This window comes from Eptatretus burgeri, chromosome 11 (genome assembly GCF_056783735.1).
Source record: "Eptatretus burgeri isolate ZD-2024b chromosome 11, Ebu_testis_v1, whole genome shotgun sequence".
Taxonomy (NCBI): domain Eukaryota; kingdom Metazoa; phylum Chordata; class Myxini; order Myxiniformes; family Myxinidae; genus Eptatretus; species Eptatretus burgeri.
In genome coordinates, this window is record NC_140971.1 from 35,345,570 (window position 1) to 35,363,280 (window position 17,711).

Here is a 17,711-nt window from a genome sequence, read left to right on the forward strand (position 1 = left end):
ATCAATTTAGCTCTGCTATTTTTCATATTGTTTTAATGTTAATGACAATCACATACTATATTGTACAACATACAGTTATCAAATATTGAGATGATACTCTTCACTTTTAGGTGTAGTAAATACAGATGTGCAAAAAATATTCACCTGCAAAACATTTCCCAACCCACCAACTACTTCTGAAAGCTTCAGATCCAGTGTTCACTCTTTTTACCCATGTACGGGTTTGCTTTTGCATCGTTTTATGCCACGTGTCCAAATCAAACTTTAGATTTGCAACTTAAAAGGGTTTTCCAAAAATAAAAAAATACTGTGCTCACATGTGGAAAGAACAATGTCTACGGTGATAAAATTCATGGTTACCTTCGACGTTCGAACGAGGATAACTGGTCGTGATGCAAGCATAAGGAAAGCAAATCTGATAATTTATATACAACAAATGTGTGAACATGTGGTTCCTTTTGGCAACAGCTCTCAGATTCCCACCATGATACCAACACAATTGTCATAAAGAAGTATATTGTTCAAAAATGAGCATTATTCACCTGAGCCATTAGGAAGTGGGAAAAGAGAGTGAGCGAAGGGGAGGCTTATGGTGTGAGCTAACAGACAAACTGCACTACATTAAGCATAGAGGATTTTATTATTTAATTGCAAGACTGTTGTGATAAACAAATGGGAGCTGGAATGCAAATACATCTCTCTCTGGCTTGACATACAAAGTGATTTCACACGAAAACTATCTTCAGATGCTTGGTAGTATGCCCCACTAGGATTACGTCTAACCAAGGAGGAGCATGATCCTAAGATTTTGCTGGTGGTGTTTGGGGTTTTGGAGACCTCTTCAGATGATGGTAGTTCGGTAATATCTTCATTAGGAAGTCCAGTTGCAGGGTCTGTGGCTAGAAGAAAAAAAAAAGGAAAAGTTAAAAATGAATTAAAAAAAACAAAAGTAAAGTGATGCAAATGAAGGCAGACACTGAACCTGTAAATACAACACCATTCTTGTAATGTTAGGTTCCCACTGTCGTGCGATCCGTTATGAACGCCACGATTAGCCATTCGTAGCTGATCATGGAATTTCTCTGAAAGTCTGTTCCCACTATCACGATGCGCGGCACGATTGAAATCGTGGTCTCACAGAGCGTGGTGTTGTCTTGTCTAAGATCGATCCCGATCACCACGATTAGGAAGCACGATTATATGCGATCTGTCACGCTTTGTTACGATGCAATACGATTTGATACGATGATCCCAATTGACAATTGATCGTAGAAAAATTTTGAACCGTTCAAAAATTTTCTACGATCAACACGATTGTCACGACTGACCTCAAGATCTGATAAGATTTGATAGGATCACCACGATTAGTCCACGATTAAGACCACGATTTCAATCGTGCCATGCATCGTGATAGTGGGAACCCCTTTTAAGCAAATACAGCAACTGTTGGTGAAAGTCACAACAAAGTATCTCTGATATTAATCTCAAAGCCAAAGCATTTCATACCAAACGAGAAGGGCACCCAGTAGAGCGCATACCTCTGCCACGAAATGGCTGATCCACGAGAACATATTGGGCCCAATACATTTTTGAAATATCATGCTATACAGTACTATATCGTTTTGGCCCTATCTCTCAATGGTGAAAAATCACTTTAATAATTAAATAATTCTCGTATCCAGAACCGGATTTGGATCTTCACCAAAAATGAATCAATTCCTCCTTGTGACACACCCATGTCCGAGTTTCGTCCAAATCCATGCACAACTTTTTGAGATATCGTGCCATATATCATTTTTAGCCCAATCTCTCAATAGTGAAGAATCACTTTTAGAATTCTAGTCGTCGGATCCGATCCCGATCTTCACCAAAATCTAATCAGTTCGTTCTTGCCACACCCAACCTGCCCACACAATTTCATCCGGATCCATCTACAACGTTTTGAGATATCCTGCACACAAACAAACAGACAAGCCGGTAGGCGGACATCGGTAGACGACTACCCAATAGAACCTGACGCGATGGACTCATTCGATGGGGAATGACCTGAGGATTAAGCACAAGAAAATTCATGATTCTAGCTTCAAGGGTTAATGCTGCAGATTGTTTTTTTCGTTAAAATACCCCCACATTTAGAGGTTTTTCAGCCGTTGCTAGGCAACGGAGTGGTCCATAGCAACGGTTCTTTCTCACACATAACTAGGACATACCATGAACCTACCACAACAGTTTCATGTACGTATATCTGACTCCTAGTCTCTGAGATATAACGAACTTCGGGATTTTTTATTGTTTTCGACCAGGGTTCATTCAAAGTCTATCTTCTCCGACAGTTTTCATAGGATCTGGCTGGAAATTTTTGACAATATGGCTGAATGTACTGCCCACAGTCGCTCGTGGCCCGATTTTTCATTTTCGAAAAAATTAATTTTTTATGATTTTTTTCAAAAATTTCAAAGTCCCATTGCTAGGCAACGGTGGTGTCCAGAGCAACGATTCTCATTTGCACACAACTAGGTCATGGTATGAACTACCAACCAAGTTTCAGCAAAATCGCCATTGTATTAACGGAGCACTGGACCGAACAGACAGACAGACAGACATATTGACGGAAATACTGATAATAAGGGTAGATCAAATTTTTTTTTTTCGACTGGATCGACTTACCCAACATATCGACGGAAAAGTGATAATAAGGGTAGAGCAAATTTCAATTTTTTTTTTTTTTTCGACTGGATCGACTTACCCAACATATCGACGGAAAAGTGATAAGGGTAGAGCAAATTTCAATTTTTTTTTTTTTCGACTGGATCGACTTCCCAACACAGACGGAAATACTGATAATAAGGGTAGAATATATATCAAAAAAAGTTTTTGAATTTTTTTTTTTGACCAGATCGACTACCCAACAAAAAGGGGTGAAAACATCGCCTCCTTCACCTTCGGTGGCGGAGGTGACAATATTGTTACGAATTTGGAAGCTTACTGCACATAACAGCCAGAGTCCTTATAGATCAGTTATATCGGTAAGTATGTGTTTCTAGTTAATGTCCCGTCCCTAATATAATGGGAATTATTTGTACGTGCGCTGCGGAGTTATTTTATAGTTAGGATTTTACGTCCCAACCAACGACCCCCAACAACTCTCTGCTTTCGGCATTGTCCGCGCTCTTTGCTCGCCGGCGAGCGAGCGCGTGCGTGGGCGGAGTTTAACATGGGCATGACGTCCCTCTTTGGCCAATCGGCAAGTAGCGGGTGTCTTACCCGCCACGTCCCTGACTCAACACCATCGCCATTACGCACGTAGTCGGAGGTGAGGAGGTAGGCGGAGCTACAAACGCCTCTGATCGGGACTCCACCCAGAAGGGTGGGAGTTTCCCCGCATACCATGGGCCTGTCCAATGGGAGATGGCCAGGGAATCGCACGATGGGTCCGACCAATCAGGAGGTGAGTGGCCAGGAGAAGAAGCCCCTCCCTCCTAAAGAGGAGGAGAGTGGTGGTCGGGACGAGCGTAAAGAGACAGAGATCGTGGCGTTTGTCAAGCAGCTGGTGATCGTGTGTGAGACATTTCTTGTGGGAAAGGACATTTTCAATTCAGACATTTCCAACCTGGCATCCAAAGCCAGTGAGTGGTTGTCGGCAAGAGCGCTTCTGTCTGGGTCTGTGGCGGACTGCATCCCGTGCTTCGGAGGTGTCTCGTCTGGTGCATTACAGCGAGCGGTTGACCATTTCATCAAGGGAGATCACCTCGTCTCGCCTCCTCTGGGTTCGGCTCCCCTGGTCCGTGCTTTTGGCGTCTGGAGCTCCGGGAAGGTGTGGACGACCAGCCGCACGCTCGTGGCCAGGTAGCCAGCCGTTCTGACTCCCAGCCGAACTATCCTCCTCGGCTGGAGAGCTGAATAAAGACCCGGCGGGTCCATTTCTTTTTTGGATGTGCGTGTCTGTGTGCGGGCCTGTCTTGTCAAGTAGAATTGTTAAGTGCTTCTTGTTGTACATTATTTAGATAACTGTGCTCTTTGTGTGTTCCCTTCCCCCCATTGTAAATAAATCCCCTCTTGTTGAATGTCCCAGCTCGTCCTTGTCCTTTCTATCATTGGTTTGCCGCACTGCGAACGGGAATTAGGAGGCCTCATTGTTGCTGTAATCGTGCAAATGGCCCAGCAGGATTCTGGTACTCTCCGCTCGGGGTACGACTCGGATCTGGCTCGGTAACGGCCCGGATCGCACAGATCCTGCCGAGGGTGGATTTCCCCTGTAGTTTGGACGACGTGGGTATTTAGGTATATTGAAATTGGCAATTGACCCTTTCCCACATGGTCGACCTATTGGCGATCTTCGGTCCGATAATGGACCCGTGACGTTTCGGATTTATCTGAAAGGTACGACCTAAATTCCAGTGTGTTCGGTGGAGCCGACACTACTGCTCCCCCTAGCGGTTGTGCTCGCCACCGAGACCCGGCCCCACAACAATATAACACCAAAGTTTAAGACCATCATCAGGTGTTGCTATTAACATCGTTTTGTTGCAGGTACAGGGACAATTACAATGCATAATGTTATGAAAAGAAGAATTACCGTTACAATTAAATTGAGAAAAAACACACACACACGTAGGGTTGACTATAAGAGGTAGAATTGGCCCAAGTCACTGAAAAACGAGTTGGCCAAACCTGACCGTTAACTGGAGTTGGTTAAGGCAGGAATCATTGGTATTTGTTCAGGGTGCCCGTGATGATTTGCTTACTATTCACAAGAGATACTGTGAGATCTTTAATGTCAATGTGAGAGACTGTCCACTTTGGGATGCAATATCCTGCATGTGAAGCACAAATCTGGCAGTTTTCTTCAGACAGAGAATCAATCTCAGATGGGAGAACACAAAGTTAAGTGGACTGCCTCTTTAATCTTGTCAAACACGTAATAAAACTGGTTTTAGACACCAACACCAACCCTTCTCCTTCACTCTCACTCTTTCCATCTCCCACCAGAAAACAGCTTCAGTACTGCAAAAGCAGTTTCACAAGTCTTACATTGGATAGTTTGCATTTGTTGCCCCAGCAGTAGTCGGGGCAGGAATTTGGAATTTGTTTAGTGTGCTGGCGATAGCTCGCCTCCTCTTTGTGAAAGACATCTTTAACATCCACCAACTTATGCTAGCACATGGGACACAAAGTTTAACCTCGACCAGAGGTACGGCACACCTCTTGTTGCATCACCCTGCCTGCAAAGCATCAAACCAAATAGTTTATAGTCAGGAATCCAACCAAATTAGATGGTTGGAAGGTAAGTATACTACCTTTCCATAATCCTGTCGGACCAACGATCACATCAGCACTCACAAATACAACATTCAGAGAAACGTTTCCCATTGATAGGGGTCAATTAATCTCGGTTAACATCAGTAACGTTATTCACACAAATATTATGCAAAATGCTTTACATTACAATTATAAATGAACAGGATAAAACAAACGTTATAAAAAATATGTAATTTTTCCACAGATAGGTCGCCCAGATAGCTCAGATGGCAGAACACTGGTACGGTTTTTGCCAGAGGACCTGGGTTCAATTCCCAGTCTGGGCCCATAATTTTTCCACATATATTTATAATGTTTGTTCGATTCTGTTCATTTATAATTATATTACGATGCCCCCTGTTGTGATTAATAGCGACATGGAATTGTCCCCCCATGGGGAGGGGAAGACCCTCTCGTGAGCAGGCCCTCGCTGCTCCGATGGTTGGCAGCGAGTGCCCCAGAATCAGCGGTGGGAAGAGAGTGGCATTTTTGTATGTGGAGGAATTGCGTTGCTCAGCCAGTGGGTCACCCAGATAGCTCAGAAGGCAAAGCACTGGTACGGTTTTGCCAGAGGATCTGGGTTCAATCCCTGGACCGAGCCCATAATTTTTCCACATATATTTATAATGTTTTACATTATGCCACATAAACGCATACCGAAGACCATACCGAAGTTAAAACTTTCGTTTTTCACAATCTTGAATATTAATGGCTATTTCCAGTGATAATGGAGGAAATTTTTCAATCTTCATTTGAGTGCTTCAACAAGGCCTCAATTTAAATACCCATTTTAGCTTATGTGGAATTTAAATTCCAGATAAGGTATTGTCGTCCGTCCGTCCGTCCGTCTCCTATTTCGACTTTTCTGGCCAATCCGCTGGGCCGATCCTTCTGAAATTTGGCAGCAACGTTCCTCTCCTGACTGGCAACAGAAATTGCAAAGCTTGTTCCGGTCACATGACTTTAAGTCGGTCAAAATGGCCGACTTTGTAAATTTCTTCAAAAATCTTCTTCGCCAGACCCACCAGTTTGAATGCTAGCAAATTTTGGGTTACAACATTAGGCCAGGGTAGGGATGTTAAATTGCGGAGGTCATGCCGATCACATGAGTGGAAGTGCGTCAAAATGGCGGCCTTAGTAAATGTTTGGGAAAATCACGTAAATTCCTTCAAAAACTTTTCTCTCCAAACCCACCAGTCAGAATGCTACCAAATTTGGGTTACAGCATTAGGCTAGGGCCCAGATAACCTGCAGGTCCTGTGGTCCTATTTTTTGAATTGGAATTATTTAAATAAATAAAAGTTGTAAAATTGTGACGGATGATCCCAGACGTAATGGTTAGACTCAAGTGCGCTCTTTAAAAAGACTTGCACAACGTAAAAAATGTAGTAAAGAGACAAACAAACTCCGATATCTTTTCATTTTCATCTGAACACGTGATGGTGTTAAAGACGCAGATTAAAGGCGGCAGACGTGGAACACGTATGTACCTTCTGCGTGTCCACCAACTCGTCCATACCTGTGGTTTCTCAGACTGCAACCGCCTCAGACAGTTATTGCCGTAAATGACTGTATTTTCTGGCAAAACTTCACACGTCTTGACATCGCAGCACGCGCCCACCACACAACCGCTGCTGAGAATCATGTCACGACCAACTCTCGCTGTGGGGTTAAAGATCGAGGTGTGAGAGGATGAAACAATGAATCAACTAGAGCCACAATGATCTGGAGATGTTTGTTTTGCACACATCAATTCACCTTTGCTACTAGCGCACGCGCACACACACACACACACACACACACACACACACACACACACACACACACACACACACACACACACACACACACACACACACACACACACGTGTGTGTACTTATACAGGGTAGCCCGAAAGTTACTTTACCCCTGATAAATTTCTCGCACTTCCCTCCGTCCCTTCCCCTCTGCCCTCGCCCCCTCGCCTGCTATGGTATGCGGAAACACTGACTCAGAAGAATGATGGAGCACATACAGATACAATGACAAATTAATTATTGTTAGTACAGTACAATAAAACCTGTATATTAAAAGAGTTCAAGAACAATGCTTCACTGGGAAGGGTAAAGTGACTTTCAGGCTACTTTGTATGTATGAGTGAGTTGACCCTCACCGTGTGTGTGTGTGTGTGTGTGTGTGTGTGTGTGTGTGTGTGTGTGTGTGTGTGTGTGTCATGCAATTCCATACCCCCAGGCTAATTACACTGAAATTTGCTGCACCATATTGGAACACATGGGAGGTAAACGTTACAATAAAAATTTTTTTGAAATTCTTAATCAAACTGTTAAAACAAGAAATAACAGCGCTTTGGGAGATTGAGTGCCGTACGTTGGGTGCCCCCTTCAGCCGGAGAGGGGCAGAGCTTGGCTCATGCCATTCAGCATTGGTTCGAGGGCGAATTCTTTGTTGGGAATCAAACCAATTACATTGAAGTATTTACATTCCGTATGCAGAATGGAAATAAATACAAAAGGTCCACAGTTGCCACGGGACGACACTGTCTCACGATCCTGTACGAGTGTACGACCTCAAATGAGGAAATGAGGCCACTTGGCCCAACATTGCCATGGTGCACTCCCAGGTTAAATTTTGCTACAGCTTTAAACATTAATCTTCTTGATGGTTTACTGAAGTCTAAATAACCTGATCTTGATCAGGTGACCCAACTTGTTCATGACAAATGCAAGGAGTTTTTTTTTTTTATGATGAGAACAACAGTTTTAACGATGTGAAGTTTTGACGTTTTGTCACCAAATGTTGCACAAGGTTTGGAGTCATTTCCAGTAGGAACCAGAGTTTATTACGTTTCGTCAATGAATCCCACAAAACTTCAACCTCAGAAATGTTTCTCACTAACCTTTTGATTCGATGATGTTGTTATCGTCAATTTTCAATGCTTCACTTTCTGCAGAGGTTTATCAAGGTCATGTCAGTGTAAATTTTCTGCACGTGATGAATTTGAAGAAGCAAGTTGTGAACAAACAATATGCATTCACCTGTGAATCAATAACAAGATCATTACAAAAGTGTCTTTGCAATTTACTCTCAAATTGAATTACATTTGTCTTTTCTACACCACAAAGGATACGACAGTCAACTTCAAACACGTTGTTTGATCCGATGATCATGGTGATTGGTTCATCGCGATTCGGATCCACGTGACCATTCTTTTGTGGATATCTGGCAGTGGTAAAGTGAAAAAAACAAACTATTGGATGCAAAATTGTCATTATGGAAGTGTTAGTGACCAATATTCGAAGAAAAGTTTCTGATCTGTCCTGCAACCCTGAATACTATAGGGATAGAATGTTGGCATTTCTATGGGTAAACAGACCTAACAGTGCCCATGATACTCCTCTCAGGAATATGCCATCTCATAAACAGTTCAGGTTTGAGAGCATGCGCCAGAGCAGCACATCGCTGCGTCCACTTTCCGCCAGTCCTCCAGAGGCCTCCATCTGGCCATCCCCCAGGTAGACGCCTGACCCATCCCCATCTCCTTGAGATGCCGATCAACCTGCTGCAACCACGAGGCATTTGGTCAGCACATTGGCCTCGTCCACTCACAAAGCTATCTCACTGAGAGAATCTTGTGAGTAGGATCAGCGTCAGGAAAATGAGCCTCATGTCCATACAGCCACAGATGATGCTCATCGACTATGCAGGTAACAAATCTCATCCGAGTCTCTCAACAAATGCTCATTGGACACAAAGTCCGAGCAGCGATAGCCAAGAATTTTTTTTTTTTTTTTTGTATACCTTGGTCGAGGCTCGTATGAGAGCTAACACACAACTCACAGCAAGGAGGCATGAGACAAGAGGGGCGGGAGTGGAAGGGACAAAACAGTGGGGAACAGACACATTAGGTGAACTGTGGAAGGGAGAGGGATGGGGATGGGACGGGGAACATGGCGAAGAGAAGATGGACATTTCAGGGACTTTCAGGAAGGAAAGCAGGAGAAATGAAGGAAGTGGGCTTGGGTGGATTATCGGGGGTAGAAAAGATCGAGGATTTGGATGGGGGAAGATAAGAGGTGGTGGTGAACAGCTGTTTTGAAAGCCTGGAGGGAAGAATGGGAAAGAATAGAGTGAGGAAGTTTATTCCAAAGGCGGGAAAAAAGAGGAATGAAAGAGTGAAGATGAGCAGTGATTCGTGATTTTGGTAGTTTTACCAGAAGGGGGTTGTTGGCGGACCTTGAGCGCCCTGTGGAAATGTGGTGGGGACAAATCGCAGAGAGAGCAGGGGGGCAAGGCTGGAGAGGAGTCGGTAGAAGACAGAAAGACCACCGACCAACCTGCGGTGATTGAGTGAGAGGCCCAAAGACTCAGCTTCATTGCAGGAGATGCCGATGATCTTAAATGCCCTGGTTTCGACAGCGTGAAGCCGAGAAAGGTGGGAGGCAGGAGCACCAGCCCAGAGGGGAGAGCAGTACTCCATCAGGCTACGGACAAAAGCTTTGTAAGTGGTCAGGAGCTCAAGAGGGCCGAGGAAGGACTTTGCACGACGGAGGATTCCCAGTCGGCGACTGGCTTTTGAGGCGAGGTTGGAAATGTGACTTTCCCAGGAAAGGTCATGGCAGATAGTGAGACCCAGAAGCTTGAAAGAAAGGATATCTTCCAGAGGATTGTTGAGAAAGTGGATGGGGGGGTTTCTAAACGGTCCTTTCGAAGAGACATAGTGAGAGTGTGAGATTTGTCTGGATTGAAAGACATGTTCCACGTGTTGGACCAGTTTGTGATTTTATCCAGATCTGCAGTGAGTGAAGAAGCTGCTGCTTGCCGGTCTGAGGGATGACAGATGGTACGGCAGAGGGTGGAGTCGTCGGCAAAGAGAAATAGAGGATTTTCCAGCAAAGAGAAATAGAGACCTGGTACCAAAGGAGTTAAGTGTCCATCTCATATCCTTGGTCAGAGTCCAAGTCTCACATCCATAGAGCAAGACTGGAAGCATAAAGGACTTAAAGACTCAGACTTTCTTCCTCCTGCATAGGTACCAACAGCACCACACTCCATGATCCAGTGAATCCATGACTCCTCAGGCCCGACCCAGACGTCTTTCGACCGATGGATCAAAACATGAGTAGACATGAATATCATCACCAAGGTAAGTGAATCTCTCTATGACCTAACATCCTCGTCACAAACAGGAACAGACAAGATAACAGCATCCAAGATGTCACGAAAGCCTGGATCTTGGTTTTGACCCAGGAAACCCATAATCCCAATGGCTCCAACTCCTCTTCAAGCGCCTGGAGGGCCCCCATAAGGATATTCAGCATCTCCGCAAAGATGACTGCATCATCTGTGAAATCAAGGTCAGAAATCTTGACATTCCCAATCGACGCACCACAGCTTGATCTCTCCGACATCCTCCCCAGAATCCAGTCCATACAAGCACTGAAAAGTGTGGGGGGCAGTACACACTTCTGACGAACTTCATTAACAACTGGAAATAAGTCAGAGATGGTATCACTACACCTGACAGCACTCTCAGTACCAGAGTATAGTTCAGAAATCAGAATGATCAGTTTTGGTGGCACACCATGAAGTCCGAGAATTTTCCAGAGGGCATCCCGATTCACTGAATGGAATGCTTTGTGGAGATCAACATCGGCTGCAAGCAGCCACTGTAGAAACTTTTGCCTGCATTCAGTGAAGAGCACAAGTGAGGACCCGAAGGCAAGGATATGGTCAATCATTGAACTCTTTGGTGTAAAGCCTGACTGCTCTCTCACGAATTAGCTGGGCAAAGACGTTGCCTGGTAGTGAGAGCAGCATCACTGCTCAGTAGTTGTTGCAGTCCTGGCGATCACCTTTCCCTTTCCAGAGAGGGCCAACAAGGCTCCTCTTCCAGTCAGTTGGGATTATGCTTGTGCTCCAAATAGAGCACAGAACTGCATGCAACGACATGAGTACAGCATGTCCACCATTATTGAGAAGTTCACCATGGATGACACAGATCCCAGGAGCTCTACCCCATTTCAACTGGTTCCTGCAGTCTGCATTTCCATGAATGAAGGCAGTTTACAGTTGATTGGAGGGTCTGCAATGTGGATAGTAACACCCCTGACATCCAACTCAACAGCTGGTGGATCAACCTGCTATTCTTCTGTGAAGGCCCGGTCACACCTTGACGTTTTAGCCAACGTATGCCGATTTTTGAATTTTTTTTCTAAAACGCTGGCACACGTTGAATACGTTATGGGTAAGTTTTGATAACATTGAGAGCACGCTGAAAAACACTGCCATACGTCGTTGTACGTTGGCTTTTAACGTTGTACTTTTTGGTTGTCCTCAAATTTTTGCATGCTTGAAATTTCACGACGTATGCCGGCGTATGACTCACACGTTCCGCTACGCTGGCCACAAGTTGTATGCACGGTCTGCGATCGTTGACAGACGTCAACACATGCTACTTGTAAGTTTAATCATAAGTTGAGACACGCCGAGGTAATGTTTAGCGTACCCGAAACTTATTTCTAACCTATGATTAACGTGTTGTTGGCACGTTACGCGATCGTTGCCACACATCGACAGACGTTACTTTTAAGTTACTCATAGGCTGAAAGACGTCGGTATAATGGATCGTCCTTGCGTCAGCGTCCACGGCCACGGCCAGGACACTTATTTGCAGCATTCTTCAAACTTTCCTTCGGCATGAAGAGGATGTTCACACTTCGATGTCTAGCTTGGCTATGATTCCAATTGTCCATCGGCAGCGTCTATTTAAAATAGTCGAGTTTGAGCGTTTTAACACGTTCAGAAGAAACGCTTCAAATTTCCAAACCACAGCGTCAAAAAACAAAGGCGAGTGACAGCAATTTAAATCGTTCATTGTAAACAATGAAAATAGTTGAGTGGTACCGTTTAAAAGTCGTTGAGTGTAAAAAAAATCCAATTGTTGAGCGCAAGCGTCTACTTTCAATAGTGGAGATGCAGCCATTTAAATCGTTGAGTGGCAGCCTATGAATAGCAAACCCCACGTCACCGGCAAAGATAAACTGCCGCACGATATGGATAAGTTCGGCTATCGTTGGGCATAGTTTGTGAACGCCGGCTTCATGATAATTATTCGTTGGTATATCGTATCTGTAAGTAATCAAAGCGCTCTATGCACATTATTAGTTCATTGTGCATTTGTCCAACCCGTTATGAATAGACCGAAATCGTAAAAACAAGCTATAGCTCATTGTTGAAAAAGCCCCATAAAAAATTAGCCGCGAAGAACTTCGAACAATGGTGAAAAGATGTCTCCTACCCGTGGACACGCGGACGCAAGGACGATCCATCATAACCCACACCCTCCCCCTCACACTCACCTACTACTGCCAACATGAACAAACTACTACTAATACTAATACTAATACTGATACTGATACTAATACTGCTACTAATACTACTGACATGGACATCGACTCAAAAACACTGTTGGGTTCCCCTTTTATGAGCAGCATTTTTATATACCAATTCCCAAAACCACTGGGAACACGTCTTGATATGGCAGTTGTAAGCTAGAAACACGTTCATTTATTTTTTTTGGTCGACCGGAAGACGTCATTGGAATACGTCTACATACGTCGATGTGTGTTGGGACTACGTACAGAATTGGTTTAAAGCACGTCAAACATAAGTTAGAAATAAGTTTCGCGTAAAAAAGACATTACCGCGACGTGTTTCGACTTGTGAGTAGCTTATAAGTAGCCTTTGTGGACGTGTGTAAAACTTATCCCCATCGCATGCAGAACGTGTGTCATACGCCGAGTACGTCGTAAAATTTTGAACATGTTTAAAATTTCTTGACGTACTCTACTTACTACGACGTATGATAGCGTACTTTAGCGTTCTACTCACGTATACCAAACTTACTCATACCGTATTTGACGTGCCCCAACGTTTTAGACACATTTTTCTTAGGTCGGCATACGCTGGCAAGATCGCCAAGGTGTGACCGCGATGTTGTCACTTCCATTTCTACGGCAGTTATGATTTGAATCATTGTGTGTCAGCCTTTTAATAGGCTACGTCACGACATCGTCGGCGATGCGTGCAACGCGCTATGCCTAAGTTAGACTATCGTTGGGCATAGGTTGTGTAGGCCGACAACAGGTTCAGCATTCGTTGGTATAAGTTATCTATAACACAACGAAACGTTCTGTGTCCGTTACCAATGCGTTATACATAAGACCAAGTCCCTATGAATACGTCCGAATCTTTAAAAAAAAACATCAAAAGTTCAACGTAAGCCAGCGTTTTAGATACATTTTAATACGTTGCCATCGCTGGCTAAAACGTCAAGGTGTGACCGGGCCTTATGCAGGGTGAGAATCACTTGACTACAGGTGATGTTCAACCCCTTCACAGATTCAGAGTTGCTACAAGAAGCCTGTGGTCAGGATTGAAGAACTGAGAACTTAGGTAGACCCTGCAGTTCTGAATCATCCTCCAGCACCCAACAACGAGCACATGGTCAAGTTCCTTTGCCACGCCACCAGCGTTGGAATACCAGGTCGAACTATGAGCCTGTAAGGCGATGGAACCATGAACCAGCCACCCTAAGTTCACGACTTCTTGCAAAGTCAAGGAACTCAGTGCTATTCTGACTCACAGTTCCAGATCCATGGGGACCAACACGTGCCTCATAACCATCCCTATCGGTTCCAGTGAATGCATTGAAATCCCCCAAGACTAGAAGAGTATCTCGCCTGGGGAACAAATCAACCACAGACTCGAGTGCAGTGTAGAATGTCTCCTTCACAGCGAGATCACTCGCCTCAGTCAGAGCATATCCAGAGACCAAGGAAATGACACTCAAGGAGTGACGAATCCTCGGTCTCATAATACGCTCATTGACCGGTGTAACCTCAATTATCATGGGAGTCAGCTTTTTTGGCACAGCTACAGCAACTCCTTGGGCATGGTAACCATCAGAGCAACCACACCAGTAGTAAGTGTAACCACCCGCTATGATCTCTTCACTGTCCGGTCTCCGTACTTCAGAGAGTGCTGCAATACTGATGTTCAAATGCTGGAGCTCAGATGATAGCAGAGACAGGTAGTCATCCTTTCCTAGAGTGAGGACATTCCAGGCACCCACCCTAAGGGACCGCCTCAGCTTAAGCTGAGGCTATCGCCATCTGTTGGACGACACCTCAGCACCACCCCGACACACACCACATCAACCCGACCCAGGAAGGCTACCCCGTGCTTTTCCTCCTATCAAAGAATGGGGGTCATGAAGACTTTGCCCCAATCCCGTCATCCAGTGAGCTGCCCTGCAAAGGGTAGCAACACAGGAGGTACCCCCACAGAGTGGGGTTTCAGTTTTGTTTGATTTATTTATGTGTGTTGCGGAAAAAGGATTTTACGGTGGCCGGAATGCAAATCCTGCCACCAACCTCCAAGGAAAAGGTAACCCAACTGCAGGAGGACATCCACAGACACAGTTGGGCACCAGATGTGAATGGCTGTTGGCTGACAAGGTGCTCCTGCGCCCTTTGACAGGTTTTCTTTTTAATCCTGCTGGGTGTTCATATCCAAACACCCTCCTCACCAGGAAACCTGGCGGTTCAGTTGCCGACAACCCAACCATGAAAAATGTTAGTGCAGGTTTACATGGTACCTGTAAGCAAGCAGATCTGATCTGGCCTGACCTTGTAAACAGAGAAAGTAAAAAAATTCTCACTCCTCTCTGCGCATGCACGGTAAAACGAAACACCCGTCTTTCGATTCATGTCCCGATTCGTGTTCAAAATACAACATTCGATTTAAATAAGTTGTTCCTTGATGATAAAATGAAAAGAGGGACAGACGTGAACAGAGTGCCTAACTCCGCTTTTTGCTTTGCATGCGTAGGGTAAAGATGATCAATTGTCCTGAAAATCTTCACTAATCCTAAAAATCAGCAATTCTGAAAATAATCACTGAGATTACACATCCGAGGGGGAATCTTCTGCTTTCAAAATCATAAGAGGGGATTGAGGTGGAATAAATGGACTACAGTGGGAAAGTGAACTTGCAATGCCATTTGACTTAACTCGCCAACTTGTCCCCATTGATGCACACCTTCCTGCAACACAAACTAACGTGTGGGGAAAACTGGGAGTATTCATACCCAGATGGAAAACACCACACAACACACAGAATAAGCAACTCACAAAACTATTCAATATTCCAGACCGGGCAATGCTGTGAAAGCACAAACAAAGGACAATCATCAAAAACACAAGGACATTGTAGCCATATACTGTTGTGGGGCCGAGACGTCGGCCGCGGTCCGTCCGCTGGATGGAGCCGCAAGTTGGCCCAACAGATCGCCCGGAATTCAGATCGTCGCCCCGGATAAGTCCTTGTTTTGGACCGTGAAGGGTCAATGTTTCCACCATGTGGTACAGGGTTATTTGCCAAATCTTCAAAATACCTAGAGACCACGTGTCGATCTACCGAGTCTTCACACCCTCGACGGAACTCGTACGTAAACGAGCCGCTTCGCGCGCTCGTTCCGTGTGCGATTCCGAAAGGTTTAATCGCCGAGAACCGTCGGTCTGATTATCTTGTTATAACGGCAATGGCCAGCTAATCCCTCACACGCGACACGCTCAGTCAATGTAAGAATGGACATGAACGAGCTGAAAACCTTGAACAAACGGGGTTTATTTATACAATAATGGGGAACTGGGGAACACAGAAGAGGAGATTTAAACCGAATAAAGCAAGGCAATGCAAATATACACAGCACTAGCACTGAACAGTTTACTACTTATTAGACTGCCGCCACAAACACACACACACACGCACACCCAAAGAAACGGACCAAATGGTCTTTAATTGGACATCCAGCCCGGAGGATAGTTGGGCTACAGATCAGTGGCTACCTGGCCGCGAACGCGCGGCTGGGCGTCTCCTTCTTCCCGGAGCTCCGGGCACCTTAGGACGGACCAGCACAGCTGAACCCAACTGAGGTGAATTGAGGTCGTCACCCAGGCTCGCGATCATTCGGAGGAGGAGGAGGAGGAGGAGGTGGTGGATGAGGACAAGGACCAGGGCTGACGGCGACGAGGGCGGTGAAGAAATCTCTCCTTCTCTTGGTTCAGCCGTCTGCGCTTTTATTTCGTTCCCCCGCAGAAAGGGGGAGGGGGGTGTCTCCGCCCTCCCCACCTCTCCACACCGGACGGCCTTCTGTGCAGACTCCCTCGTTGCCCTGTCACTGGCCAGTTTTGGCACGCAAAAATCCTCGCCATCCCTCTCACAGGCCAAAACGGGTGGCAAACCCCTTGATTGTCCAGGTGGCGTGGTGACATCACTTGGACCGCCCTTCACAGAGTCAGGAAATTCCGATTGGCCGAGCGACGGTCACCCCACCCGTTGCATGCTGATTGGTCGAGGGCTGCCGTGTGGCTCCTCCCCGAACTCCGCCTTCTTCCAAAGGACTGCCCCTCACACGGGAAGTCGAGCAACACGTTTCGGCAGGGGCTCCGCCCACCCCTGACGTCGGTCAGAGCGAGGCGAAGGAAGCGAAGTGAAGGCGAGGGTGATGCGGTGTCGTCGGCGTGATGTCGGTGGTGTAAAAATAAACGAAAAGAAAACCTGACTATTAAAATAACTCCACAGCGCAGGAACATTTCATTACCCATTAGACTAGGGTCGGAACCCTAACTGGCAACATGTACTTACCGACATAACTGATCTAAAGGACCTGTATGTTGTGTGCTCATGGCTTCCAGATTCGCAACAATACGACTTGACAATCCCATCAAAGCATGAACATTGAAAACAAGGCATTGCGACTGGAGATAATGCTCAAATGTAGAAAGGAAGGGATGGCATTGCTAATTGATGTGTCACTATCCAGTGATTTGGCCTTGAAGTAATACAGAAATTCAAAAAAAATGTCCAAGTACTATGACCTAAAAAGAAAAACTAAGAGAAGAAATCATGAAACTGATAAGTGTTAGAGCAACTGGAGTGATAAAGCAGAACCTCAGATTTTGAAAATGACACCCAGAAATATCAACAAATGAACTGCACTTCAAAACAGGTGCAGTCTCTTAAAAGGGCCTTTGGAACAAAAATTAGAGAAGATTATGTGCTCCAGTGATAAAAACCTCAAAACTTGATCCTATTAATAAGGCAGTTGTTTTGGTTTTGGGAGGACTCTGTTCCACCTTTTAGTGTTGACACCTGCTCTGGGTGATTAAAACCAACCAAGTAAGGCACTCGAATCGAATAGATAAAATGAAAAACCCAATGGATAACATAACTGCCACAAACAGTCATGGTGACATGACACTTTGCTTGGCACTTTTGTGCACTTCAATCATGAATTCCTGATTGCTTCCACCTGACTAAATGGTCATATTTCCCATCGACTACAATT

General features: G+C 45.1%; 1 protein-coding gene across 4 annotated transcripts in view; it reads right to left on the reverse strand.

The window, feature by feature from the left end:
• Nucleotides 1-16: 16 nt before the first annotated feature.
• DCTN6 (dynactin subunit 6) overlaps nucleotides 17-17,711 on the reverse strand; it is a 37,785-nt gene continuing 20,090 nt past the window's right edge. For 2 of the 4 annotated variants that reach the window (XM_085845963.1, XM_085845967.1), the window contains exons 4-8: nucleotides 8,673-8,858; nucleotides 8,427-8,518; nucleotides 8,196-8,243; nucleotides 6,818-6,960; nucleotides 17-899 (exon numbers count right to left, since the gene is read on the reverse strand). In XM_085845963.1, coding sequence (XP_085702089.1) covers nucleotides 801-899; nucleotides 6,818-6,960; nucleotides 8,196-8,243; nucleotides 8,427-8,518; nucleotides 8,673-8,858 — 568 coding nt within the window. In that variant the 3' untranslated portion in view covers nucleotides 17-800. The remainder of the gene's footprint in view (nucleotides 900-6,817; nucleotides 6,961-8,195; nucleotides 8,244-8,426; nucleotides 8,519-8,672; nucleotides 8,859-17,711) is intronic. The other 2 variants (XM_085845964.1, XM_085845965.1) reach the window with 1 other exon arrangement.